A 13,056-nucleotide genomic window follows, 5' to 3' on the forward strand; every position below is an offset into this window, starting at 1 on the left:
TAGAAATAGCCATTTTTAATATAGATTTGCCGCAAATTTCGGATTGAAACAAATTTTTTTGGAAAATTCGGCAAATCGGCCTAATCTAATTTTTCAAAAGTTCGCTCATCTCTAGTCGCAAATAGTGGAATATAAAGAAAAAACAGAGCCCCAGTCCTCTAATACCTCAACCAAAAATGGATGTACAATGAATATTTGAAGAAAATGTAATAATTCATAAAAAATAGGTCACATATAAACAGTCACAGGGAACTTGAAGAAATAAAGAAGAAATCCTGTAAAAAACAAAAACAAAAAAAAACACAAATAAAATGTCCCAAAAAATAAAGTCTTATAATAATGCAGATCTTAAAGGGGTACTCCGCCCCAGGACATCTTATCCCCTATCCAAAGGATAGGGCATAAAGTGTCAGATCGCGGGGGTCCCGCCACTGGGGACCCCAGGGATCTCGGCTGCAGCACCCCCCTTTTATTACTGCACAGAGCAAACTCGCTCTGTGCGTAATGACGGGCAATACAGGGGCCGGAGCATCGTGACATCACAGCTCCGCCCCCTTGTGATGTCATCGCCGCCCCTTCAATACAAGTCTGTGGAAGGGGATGAGATGTCTAAGGGCAGAAAACCCCTTTAATGATGTGGATATGCTAACCTCAAATAATGACCTGTTGGGGGCCTTGAGCAATGAAGTTCAGAACACTGATGTACAACAGTACAAAAAGGTATGTTCCTACATGGCAATTTTTTGCAACATTCCAGGATGCCTTAATAGGGTACCAATAGACTTCAATGGGGTCCTAACCTTAGTCCAATTTTATATGGAGGCACGCAGATGGATTTTTTTTTACCTATTGTATGTCACACAACATTCTTTTCTTTCAAAGGTAAATTATCTAAATATGTTCTATGAGCGGTCTTTTAGTGCAAATATTTATATTTGAATGTAAAAAATTGGCTTACTATATATGTTCTCAGTTAGAGCACTGTAGGCACTTTAAGTGCAATGCTAAAGGGCATCTCTTGTGCAGTATTGAGGATTCTAGATTTTAAATGATAGCTGTGAAGTCTCCCAAGATTTTCAGCAAGTTATATGTAAGTTGAGAAAAAGAAAACTAATACCAGTACTTCATTATTAGCAGAAAATTTACTGATATGCAGATACCAGAAAAGCAGACTTCAAAGCTCACAATAAGTTTTTCAGAGGGCACTTTCACCTGACAAGTAGTGACCTTCCATGATACCCTTTCCTAGTTTGATAAACTGTATGCTGGAACAGGCAGTTTTAAGACGATTACACTATTGAGTTACAGATACAAACAGGATTACTGTTGCTTTAGCATGGAGAATTGGATTTCCATTCTTTGAGAATGACCAAAAAACCCTCATCAGACCTTCCAAGCACAGCTGGTATTAATTTGGATACGTTGCTCGATGAATCCTATACTTACTGCACAGCTTGTTTTCATTTACTATAGAGGAATCCACCAAGATGAAGTGATCACTGTCATCTTTGGGAGCACATATCCCCAAAATATTTCATAAATGTTTTATATTTATCTCCTCGATACTAAACCCAATGTCAAGTTAATCATTGATACAGTACAAACATCTTTCTTTGCAAATGCCAAATATGCAGCGCACATGTAACACGTTCCATACAAGGGGATAAAGCTTGTAGATAACATTTACAATGCAATATTTAACATAGGGAGTTAACTCTATAGAAAAATTAATGACGAAAATCCTGAACGTTCCAATATAGAATGTTTTGGTTCCATACTATACCTCCAGGTCCTCAGGAGGAGCATGGAAATGGTATAAAAAAGAAACAGCCTACCAGTAGGCTGTATACAAGTATGAATACTGTTTTTTACTAATTCATTTGTATCCATCAAAAAGGTTTATAGATGGATAAACTGAGTGTGTGATTGGTATCCATTTCAACTGATTACCTTTTTATAATAGGAAGTAAAGGTGGACTTACTGACTTTCTTCCTTCAGATGATTCTAAATTCATAGTGTACAAACATATGAAAACAAATACCCATAGCCCCACATGGTAGTCTAGGTGCCATATTACAGCTCCATACAATTCACAGGGTTATACCGTGTCTTAATATTATGTGCTTGAGTTTCCCGTCTATATACTGTATGCTTTATTTATTCAGATGTCTAAGTTTGACCCAGGCTAAAGATATGGTGTAAACAGGACATTACAACAAAATCTTAGAACAGAGTGTTCAGAACAAACCCCATTCTCTGTAATGGAATAATGAAAACATATGCATTGCTAATTGTATAAACTCCCAGATTGACTGAACTGTATATTTCAACTTCAAAAAGTTGTGCATGAACTCTAAATGTATAGTATCAGGTTAAATGGAAGAGTCCAACCAGCGTTCTAAAGCTGCTTTAATTGAAACTCCACTTCAGTCTGGCAGCTGGTTGCAAAATGCAGACTACTTTGACCATTGCTTCCCATTTCACTCAATAATCTCAAGCATAAGGCAGCTATAATGTAAAGGTCACGCAACAATACCTCTAATGTTATTATGTTACTTCTCCTCTGTCAGACCAGTATAAATGCACATGTTTGACAATTACATTAAACTCATCAATGATAGGATGGTGCTAGTTTCAGTTATCAGATAACCATAACATGTGGCAAGGATATTGAATACTGCTGCCATCATAAACACTGGATTACGGGATTGTAAATTGTCTTTTTCTCTGGAGTAACAGTTCAGATGAGCATACAGTTGTCACCAAATCTTAAGTTTATACCCCATAGTCTTTAATATTTCATTGGGCTTGTCAATGTATTAAATGCAAATATATGTAATATATGTAAACACTTGCAGTCTTAAATAAATTGCCAACTACATTGGAACTACAATTATAATAAGTAAGTAATAATATCCCTTCCATACCTGTGTCCCTCTCATCATCCACTTCTGCTTAATTTCCCCCCTCTGGTGCAAAGATATTTAGTTGCATGATAAAAATGATAAAATATGTACCGCTCTGTTCACATCATGCCATGAGTTGTACATGCAGCACATACCTACTGTAAATATAAATAAAAAAAAACATACAAACAAACAAGGGAGACCATTTGTGGGTTTAAGCCCTTAAAAAGGCGCTTTCAAATTCAAAAACTATGTTGTACATCTTAGCAAAACATTGACCTTTCTAATATACTTAATAAGAAAATGTTATTTCCTTTTTATAGAAATCATGGCTTATAAAATAATGGCTTTGACCAAGCTGAAGTACAGGCATGGAAAAAGTGAGGGTGGGCTAGCACTCCTCTGTGTCTGATAGGACAGGAGAGAGCACAGAGGAGTGAGTCCTATCAGACAGTAGAGAGCACAGAGGAGTACTATCAGACAGGAGAGAGCACAGAGGAGTGAGTCCTATCAGACAGGAGAGAGCACAGAGGAGTCCTATCAGACAGGAGAGAGCACAGAGGAGTACTATCAGATAGGAGAGAGCACAGAGGAGTACAATCAGACAGGAGAGAGCACAGAGGAGTACTATCAGATAGGAGAGAGCACAGAGGAGTGCTATCAGACAGGAGTGAGAGCACAGAAGAGTACTATCAGACAGGAGAGAGCACAGAGAAGTACTATCAGACAGGAAAGAGCAAAGAGGAGTACTATCAGACAGGAGAGAGCACAGAGGAGTACTATCAGACAGGAGAGAGCACAGAGGATTACTATCAGACAGTAGAGAGCACAGAGGAGTACTATCAGAAAGGAGGGAGTTTTTACATGTGGTTTTACATGCGGTTTTGTAAATGCAAGACAACTGTATAAAAGAAAAGTAAAAGACAGGTATGCACTTCAAATTGCCTTTAGAGCTACATTCTAACATGTGTAACAAGTTCTGACTGATACTGAGTTTGGGCATTTCGCATTATGAGTGTATGCAACAAATATATGCAGCTATAAGCCTATACAGTTGTCTCCAGCTGCCTTTGACCACATAGCACCACTGTTTCAATGGGCTTTATCTAGTATTGCAACCCAATTTACTTGAATGATGATGAGTTGCATTTCCCGACACTTTTTTTGCTCTAGCTGCGTCACATTTGCTTAAAATGTGGTGCACACTATTAGCGCCCCATATTCAGATATTTAGCACCTGATTTAGCGACCTGTTAGCCAATTTTTTTAAAAGAGCGTGGTTAGACTTTTTGTGCTATTAGCACCCTATTTCCAAAGGTTTAGCACCACTTTCTGGTGCACAAAGTGTCGCAGCTAATACCAAGTATACTTGGTATTAAATGATTTGCTTTTTGTGCTATTTGCCACAAATTTTAAAAAGCCCAAACACACTTCTGAAAATGACAGGAGAGAGCACAGAGGAGTCCTATCAGACAGGAGAGAGCACAGAGGAGTACTATCAGACTGGAGAGAGCACAGAGGAGTACAATCAGACAGGAGAGAGCATAGAGGAGTACTATCAGATAGGAGAGAGCACAGAGGAGTGCTATCAGATAGGAGAGAGCACAGAGAAGTACTATCAGACAGGAGAGAGCAAAGAAGATTACTATCAGGCAGGAGAGAGCACAAAGGAGTGCTATCAGACAGGAGAGAGCACAGAGGAGTACTATCAGACAGGAGAGAGCACAAAGGAGTGCTATTAGACAGTAGAGAGCACAGAGGAGTACTATCAGAAAGGAGGGAGCACGGTTGAGTACTATCAGGCAGGAGAGAGCACAGAGGAGTCCTATCAGACAGGAGAGAGCACAGAGGAGTACAATCAGAAAGGAGAGAGCACAGAGGAATACTATCAGACAGGAGAGAGCACAGAGAAGTACTATCAGACAGGAGAGAGCACAGAGGATTACTATCAGACAGGAGAGAGCACAGAGAAGTACTATCAGACAGGAGAGAGCACAGAGGATTACTATCAGACAGGAGAGAGCACAGAGGAGTGCTATCAGACAGGAGAGAACACAGAGGAGTCCTATCAGACAGGAGAGAGCTCAGAGGAGTCCTATCAGACAGGAGAGAGCTCAGAGGAGTCCTATCAGACAGGAGAGAGCACAGAGGAGTACTATCAGACAGGAGAGAGCACAGAGGAGTACTATCAGACAGGAGAAAACACAGAGGAGTGCTAGCCCACCCTCCCTTACTGGACTTTCTCCATGCCTTTGCTTCAGCTTGGACAAAGCCATGATTTTATATGCCATGATTTCTATAAAAAGGAACTACAGTTAAAAAAAAAGTATATTAGAATGGGTAATGTTTTGCCAAGATGTAAAACCTATAAAAGGTTTTTGAATCTTACAGTGCCCATTTAAAGAGCCCCTGTCACTAAGAAAACAACTTTTGTAAAGTGTGCAGAGTGATGGCTCTAGTGGTGTCTTGATAGGATGATAAAACCATCACATAAAGCTGAGAAGACGGGCTGGGGAAACACTCAGGGCAGAGAGCTCTGGACAGTAAACAATAATGGTGCAAATCTTGGATGCTTGCTATGGTGGCCACCTATACATTCAAAACATGCTATTCAGTAATACAGGTTGCATGACTGGAACCACAGGTATGGTTTAAACACTCTGTCTGTGCTCTGTATAATGCTGTCAGTTGTTTTGAGGGCTTAAAAATGCTTACATATTCCTTTAAGAATTTACAAAACTGTTCAGGTTGCTAGCAAAAAATTATAAAGATGAGATGTACAAAAGGGTCATCATTAGGAACAGTTGTTAATGAGACAATGAAAGATGAGTGCTCTTAAGAAAAAAGTTGTTGCTGGCTGGCATTGGAATATATAAAACCTTGACTTTTGCTGTGGTGGGGAATTCTTTCTTTTCATGATAAAAATATATCTGTATAAATATGTAATTTAAAAAAAGTTAACAATATGTTTTGTATCATATCTGACCTGTATTATAGGAAAATTAGAGTCTTAAATGAGCCCTTCTGTATTGTTGTACAGAAAGGGGGAGATTTTTCAAAAACTGTGCAGAGGAAAAATTTCTTAGTTGCCTATAGCAACCAATCGGATTGCTTCTTTCATTTTTCAGAGGTCTCTTTAAAAATGAAAGAAGCAGGCTGATTGGTTGCTATGGGCAACTTTTCTCTGCACAGTTTTTCATAAATCTCCCCAAAAATCTTTACCAGAATAGATGCACAATTTTACTACAATACTGATGCATGTGCTTACAAACCATGATGTCTAGAGGTGTTTTACATTAGACCTGAAGAAGGCACACGTTGGCGCTAAAACACATATAGGCCCTCATTTACTATTGCAGACCCGACATGTTTTGTCGGGTTGCGCGCCAGAATCTGTCGCATTGCGCCAGAAATTCTGTCTGCACCAGAATTTGCGCCAGAATTGAAAAAATCCGACTAAGGCTGGGTTCACACTACGTTTTCTCCCATACGGGAGCGCATACGGCAGGGGGGAGCTAAAACCTCGCGCTCCCGTATGCCTTCGTATGCGCTCCCATATGTCATTCATTTCAATGAGCCGGCCGGAGTGAAACGTTCGGTCCGGTCGGCTCATTTTTGCGCCGTATGCGCTTTTACAACCGGACCTAAAACTGTGGTCAACCACGGTTTGAGGTCCGGTTGTAAAAGCGCATACGGCGCAAAAATGAGCCGACCGGACCGAACGTTTCACTCCGGCCGGCTCATTGAAATGAATGACATACGGGAGCGCATACGAAGGCATACGGGAGCACGAGGTTTTAGCTCCCCCCTGCCGTATGCGCTCCCGTATGGGAGAAAACGTAGTGTGAACCCAGCCTAACTCTCCATTTCGCTAAGAAAACCCGAAAAGGGGCGTGCTCACCGGGGAAAACAGGGTGTGGTCTCAGAAAAGGGGCGTGTTCCTGACATTTTCACAAAAACCCAACATATTTACTAGGGGAGGCGGAGAAGGAAAATATGACCCTTACAGAGGCGCTGCTAGTTCCAGAGTAATGTAGAAGCCAACCAGAGGTATTGGTAAAACACCGGAGTGGTTTATTAGAGCATAAGAAAACAATGAAGTACACAGATGAAGCGTTTCGGGGGAGCAACCCCCTTCCTCAGATCAGAGGGGGTTGCTCCCCCGAAACGCGTCATCTGTGTACTTCATTGTCTTCTTATGCTCTAATAAACCACTCCGGTGTTTTACCAATACCTCTGGTTGGCTTCTACATTACTCTGGAACTAGCAGCGCCTCTGTAAGGGTCATATTTTCCTTCTCCGCCTCCACTTCCATCAGGATCGGATCTCTTCCTTTCCTGGGACCCAGGCTCAGCAGCAGTTCCGATCCTTCTGTCACCCACGGTGTGGGTTATATGCGAATACCTTATTCGCTCAAGGTGAGCGGCCATTACCTAAGGGGCAATTCCTGCCCGCTCACTGTGTTTGTTTTTATCTGTTATTCCTGTCTAGTGGTAACGCACAAGGCGCCTGTGTCGGTCTCTCCGTTTTTCTCTCCCACACTCAAACATATTTACTAAGGTTTCCACATAAAATGTGGTGGATATGAGCTGAGGAAAACCCTACAGATCAGAGCATGTGTAAAAAAAGCAAAGTGTAGGGAAAGTGGAAAATGTAGGGAAATCCTAGTGAATACCATGGAGAATAAATTGTAGGGAATAAAAACCCACAAAGAAACCTACACTCCACTCTTAGTAAATGAGGGCCATTGTCTTAAATGAATAAAATAGTTTAGTCCTGTGCAACTATTTTGGTGAAAATGTTGTATACAGCAACACAGCAGCATTCATCTAGACCCTATTTTTTACTGTAGTACAGTTGTCTACTTATCCACACCCTAAAGGTAATAGAGCCGGATACTCAGAGCAGCATGCTGTTTTATTTATATGCTGCCAAAGCGTAGGTAGTTCCCACATCAGGCACTGCCTGAGGGCCCATGGCAAAGTCGGGGCCCGCCAGCAGAAGTGCTTACTACCTTTTGGGATATCCAGGACACTTGCCCAGGATGCCCAGGCATGAGAGCACTGTGTTCAGATGTATGCGCACACGTGTTTACAGGTAACATATGCCTCTAAGTGTAAACTGGCAAGTATTTTGCCATTATTATTGAGCTGCCACTGGTATGAAACCTTACCAAAGATAAAATAGGAGGGGCACGTGAAGTGGTTAAACCACAAAAGGTCATAGAGACGTATCAAAAATCATAATAATCAAGTCTTATCTTGTCTGTAATATTAACATCCAACCTAACATTTATGCCTCATCCGCAATGCGATTTTCCAAAACTGAATTTGATTTGTACATTTGAACTGTAATAGTAAAAAAAAAAAAAAAAAGCATGATAATAAAAGGAAACATTAAAAAAAGACAAGTAACCTTAGTGTGGAATGTTAAGGCCAGACACTGTGTAGGGAGACAGTGAAGCTAATTTGATTTTACCTTACGTCAAAAATAAATGTACTGTCAATGACTCAGTGCTGGATCTGTAACCATGACTAATAACCCAGGACCATTAATAAGAGGCTGACAACAGCTACAGAACTATTTCCAACTTCAAATGAGAATCGCTGATTTACACACTCATCAGAAAATGATTCAAAGCTTACGTTCCCCAAAAGGTTTTAGTCGTTTTAACCCCACCTCAGCTCTGCTAGTGTTACAACATGTCCAAAGATTTTAGGGTACATTCACATATCCCGGAAATAGTACAGATTGCATGTTAAAAAAAAAAGATATAGGTGGTTATTGTCTAGAACTGTTTCTATTGAAAACCAAACTACAGTCGCAGTTTTTACATGTGGTTTTACACGCGGTTTTGTAAATGCAAGACAACTGTATAAAAGAAAAGTAAAAGACCGATATGCACTTTAGAGCTACATTCTAACATGTGTAACAAGTTCTGACTGATACTGAGTTTGGGCATTTCACATTATGAGTGTATGCAACAAATATATGCAGCTATAAGCCTATACAGTTGTCTCCAGCTGCCTTTGACCACATAGCACCACTGTTTCAATGGGCTTTATCTAGTAGTGCAACCCAATTTACTAGAATGATGAGGAGTTGCATTTCCCGACACTTTTTTTGCTCTAGCTGCGTCACATTTGCTTAAAATGTGGTGCACACTATTAGCGCCCCATATTTAGATATTTAGCACCTGATTTAGCGACCTGTTAGCCAATTTTTTTTAAAGAGCGTGGTTAGGCTTTTTGTGCTATTAGCACCCTATTTCCAAAGATTTAGCACCACTTTCTGGTGCACAAAGTGTTGCAGCTAATACCAAGTATACTTGGTGTTAAATGATTTGCTTTTTGTTCTATTTGCCGCAAATTTTAAAAAGCCCAAACACACTTCTGAAAATGAGGCGCAGTTAAAGGAGAACTCTAGTGCAGAGTATTCCTGCTCCATCCTGCCCGGGCTGCAAAATAAATGAAAATGAACCATCACTTACCTCCCTGGGTTCCCGCGGAGCGCCACTACAGCTGATCGGTCCTCCGGTTCATCCTCTTCATACTTCCGGGTGTAACGAAGCGTCACATGGCGCTCAGCCTATCGCTGGACGAGGCTGAACATCGCGGCGGCTGGCGATAGGCTGAGCGCCATGTGACGCTTCGTTACACCCGGAAGTATGAAGGAGATGCACCGGAGGACCGATCAGCTGTAGTGGCGCTCCGCGGGAACCCAGGGAGGTGAGTGATGGTTCATTTTCATTTATTTTGCAGCCCGGGCAGGACGGAGCAGGAGTACTCTGCACTAGAGTTCTCCTTTAACACTCTTTGCAGTGCAAAATAAAAAAAACCTACTACCACAAGTCTTTGAATATTCCCCCCACTGACTCTTAAAAGTTGACCATGTTTTAGGGGAACAAATACTTGGTTATCTTGAATAACCTCTTTCAGGAATATATTTTGTATTAAATTCCTCAGCGGTTTTACATTACATTGTTAATGGGTCTACAAACTGAAGTAAACAATGCTATTGATGCTACATTAAATAGGTTTTCCAGGAATAGAAAAATAAAGCTATTTTCTTTAAAAAAAATCACTATCCTCAGGTTGTGTGTGGTATTACAACTTGGCTCAATGAAACTGAGCTGTATTACCAAACACAACTTGAGGACAGATGTGGAGCTGTTCTTGGAAGAACTCACCTCGATTTTCTATTCCTAGAAACCCCTTTTTCTTTCAAAAACTGCTCCACGTCTGTCCCTAGGTTGTGTGTGGTATAACAACTCGGCTCCATTCACGTTAATGGAATTGAGCTGCGGAACCACACCCAACCTGGAGAAAGACAGGCAGTGGTTTTGGGGAAAAAAATTTGCTCTGTTTTCTATGCCTGGATAACCAATTTAAACATCACAATGCACTATACATTACTCACAGAGTTGTTATTAGATAAACATACCTTCCTCAAACTTAGTAGTTGCATTGCAGACTTGCTCTACTCCTTCCCCTGCAGTAGTTGCAGCTGTGACAGTGAAGGAATAAGTGGTATTGGAGAACAGATCTCTGAAAGTATATACCGTATCAGTAGGCAAGACTGAGATACTGACACTTTGAAATGTTAGGATGTAATGCGTTATTATTCCATTTGGATGTAATGGTGGATCCCACTGGACCAGTATAGACTGCCAACTTGTTGAAACACAGTGAATATTCTGGACAGGATCCGGAGCTGAAAAGATATACACAGTATAGTAACTTTATTAGAGAAATCTCAACATAAACATCAGAGCTAGAATCATAAATGGAATCTGGCAGATATATTTACTGCAGTACGGTACAGTGCTAGAAACAGATTTACACTGAATTTAGGGGATGCTGCAGATTTTTAAATATATAAACATGGAATCACACCTCTTGGGGCGACCAATTAAAATTGCACAAAGAAGTGGTCTTCTAGTGGGACTGATTCTTAATAAATGCATAATAAACGTGGAACTGAAAATCTGTCACAGGAAATCTGGCCTGGATATGAGGGTCTTCTCAAAAAGGTGGTCTTTTACTTTAATAAAATAAAATAAAAATCACATGGTCCATCTAATCTGCTCTTATAAGAGTATTCTTGTACCACACAAATATTTTGCTTACCAGATTCTTTTGTGGAAAAACTGATAGAGTTGCTAAACTGGTTCCCATTACCAACTTTTGTGAATGCAGACATACTAGCAATGTATGTTTTGAAAGGTTCCAAATTAGTGAGGATTCCTTCAGTCTGATCACCAGAGATATTCTGAAAGGCAAATACATTCAGATGCAGGATATAATAGCACAGCGGAAGCCACAATAAAGCAGATGTTCTCATTATTACTTGTAATAGCTGCAATATCTAAATCTAGTTATTAGCCTTGAGAGATGTACATGGATGGATAGATAGATAAATAGATGCAACTTCATCTATCTCAAAAATCAAGCCTTCATACATCTGTGAGCATAAAGCATATGGCTTTTATTGTAGAAATGTAAGAAAAAAACAAAAACTTTGCTTATTTCATATTACTGCAATTGTAGCAACCTGCAGACTAAGTTAACATGTCGTTTATAATGGCTCAGTGGACGTTATATACAAAAATGCTAACTAGATCCATAGGAATCAACCATTAAATGTCGCTCTTTCACAATGCCGACCTTGCATCTCTTTAATGTCAAAGCATTATTTGCATTTACCTGATAAAATATAGTTTGCGTGTTGTTTTCCACAATTCTAAAGCTGTATGCGCGTATAATGCCATTGGGTTTTGGACTTGGACTCCACTGTAACCAAGCAGAGTTGTCACTCGCATTGATAAAAGTCAAATTCTGTGGAGGTGCCGATGGCTCTGCAATAGAAATCATTGGTTTGCATCATCACCACTATAACTTATATAGCCTTATATTCATACAATCAGCATCAACAGAATAGGACAGAACAGTTTTATCTTAATAGACTTTAAAGGGGTACTCCCCTAGAAAACATTTTTTTTTTTTATCAACTGGTGCCAGAAAGTTAAACAGATTTGTAAATTACTTCTATTTAAAAAATCGTAATCCTTCCAGTACTTATCAGCTGCTGCATGCTCCACAGGAAGTTCTTTTCTTTTTTAATTTCCTTTCTGTCTGACCACAGTGCTTTATGCTGACACCTTTGTTCATTTTAGGAACTGTCCAGAGTACAAGCAAATCCCCATAGCAAACCTATCCTGCTGTGGACAGTTCCTGACATGGACAGAGGTGTCAGCAGAGAGTACTCTGTTCAGACAGAAAATAACTTCCTGTGATGCATATAGCAGCTGATAAGTATTGGGAGGATTAAGATTTTTAGATTGAAGTAATTTACGAATCTGTTTAACTTTCTGGCAACAGTTGATTTAAAAAAAAAATGTTTTCCAGTGGAGTACCCCTTTAATAATTTAACAGACTAGTGACACAGTTGAGCACATATATTAAGATAGGTAAACCAAGGAGCAGTCTATTGCATGTAACTATGGTAATGCTACAGAGTAATACGAGGAAGAAGAACAGGTAAATAAGTGGCAAAAAGACAAACAATAAATTAGTTTTTATAAAAGACAGCTAACAATCAGTGCCAATTTATATGAGCAGTATGGCAGTTGCCTGGGGCATATGACTCCTGGGGAACCATGACCGTCTAAACTGCCCAAATTCTGCTACAGATCATTGCAGGAATTCTAATGATGGAACAGAGGGCCATTGTCTCTTGGCTCAGTCACTCTTCTTTGTTATCTGTAGCCTAAGAGGAATAAGCTGCTATTGAGGACATTACATCTTAACACATTTATTGTCATAGGATCATCAAGTTGCCTGCACATTTTGTGACCACAAGGAAGAAGAGCCACAGCATGGGAGCCCAGGAAAGAGCAGGTTAGTTGGCACTGTTGGGGGAGGGGGGACTATGCAATGTTTTGGGGCACTTTCTGTCAGTTATTTACAGCTAGAGAGAAAACTCAGATATCTAAGTACTGTAGGGGCACTATTTCGGGGCTACCAATTTTTTTGAGTGGCAGAATTAGTGGATCATGAAGGGCACTACTTAAAGGCTATTACCTGTGAGGATAACTACTATGGGGACAATGTTTGGGGGGCTGAGAGGTGCTACTGGGGAGCTAATTAC

At 40.2% G+C, this 13,056-nt stretch overlaps 1 protein-coding gene across 5 annotated transcripts in view; it reads right to left on the reverse strand.

The window, feature by feature from the left end:
• PTPRQ (protein tyrosine phosphatase receptor type Q) overlaps window positions 1–13,056 on the reverse strand; it is a 447,893-nt gene that overhangs the window by 152,507 nt on the left and 282,330 nt on the right. For all 5 annotated transcript variants that reach the window (XM_056574450.1, XM_056574451.1, XM_056574448.1 and 2 more), the window contains 3 exons: window positions 11,613–11,764; window positions 11,037–11,178; window positions 10,351–10,620 (listed from right to left, as the gene is read on the reverse strand). In XM_056574450.1, coding sequence (XP_056430425.1) covers window positions 10,351–10,620; window positions 11,037–11,178; window positions 11,613–11,764 — 564 coding nt within the window. The remainder of the gene's footprint in view (window positions 1–10,350; window positions 10,621–11,036; window positions 11,179–11,612; window positions 11,765–13,056) is intronic.

The sequence above is a fragment of the Hyla sarda genome, chromosome 4, assembly GCF_029499605.1.
Source record: "Hyla sarda isolate aHylSar1 chromosome 4, aHylSar1.hap1, whole genome shotgun sequence".
In the NCBI taxonomy this organism is placed as follows: domain Eukaryota; kingdom Metazoa; phylum Chordata; class Amphibia; order Anura; family Hylidae; genus Hyla; species Hyla sarda.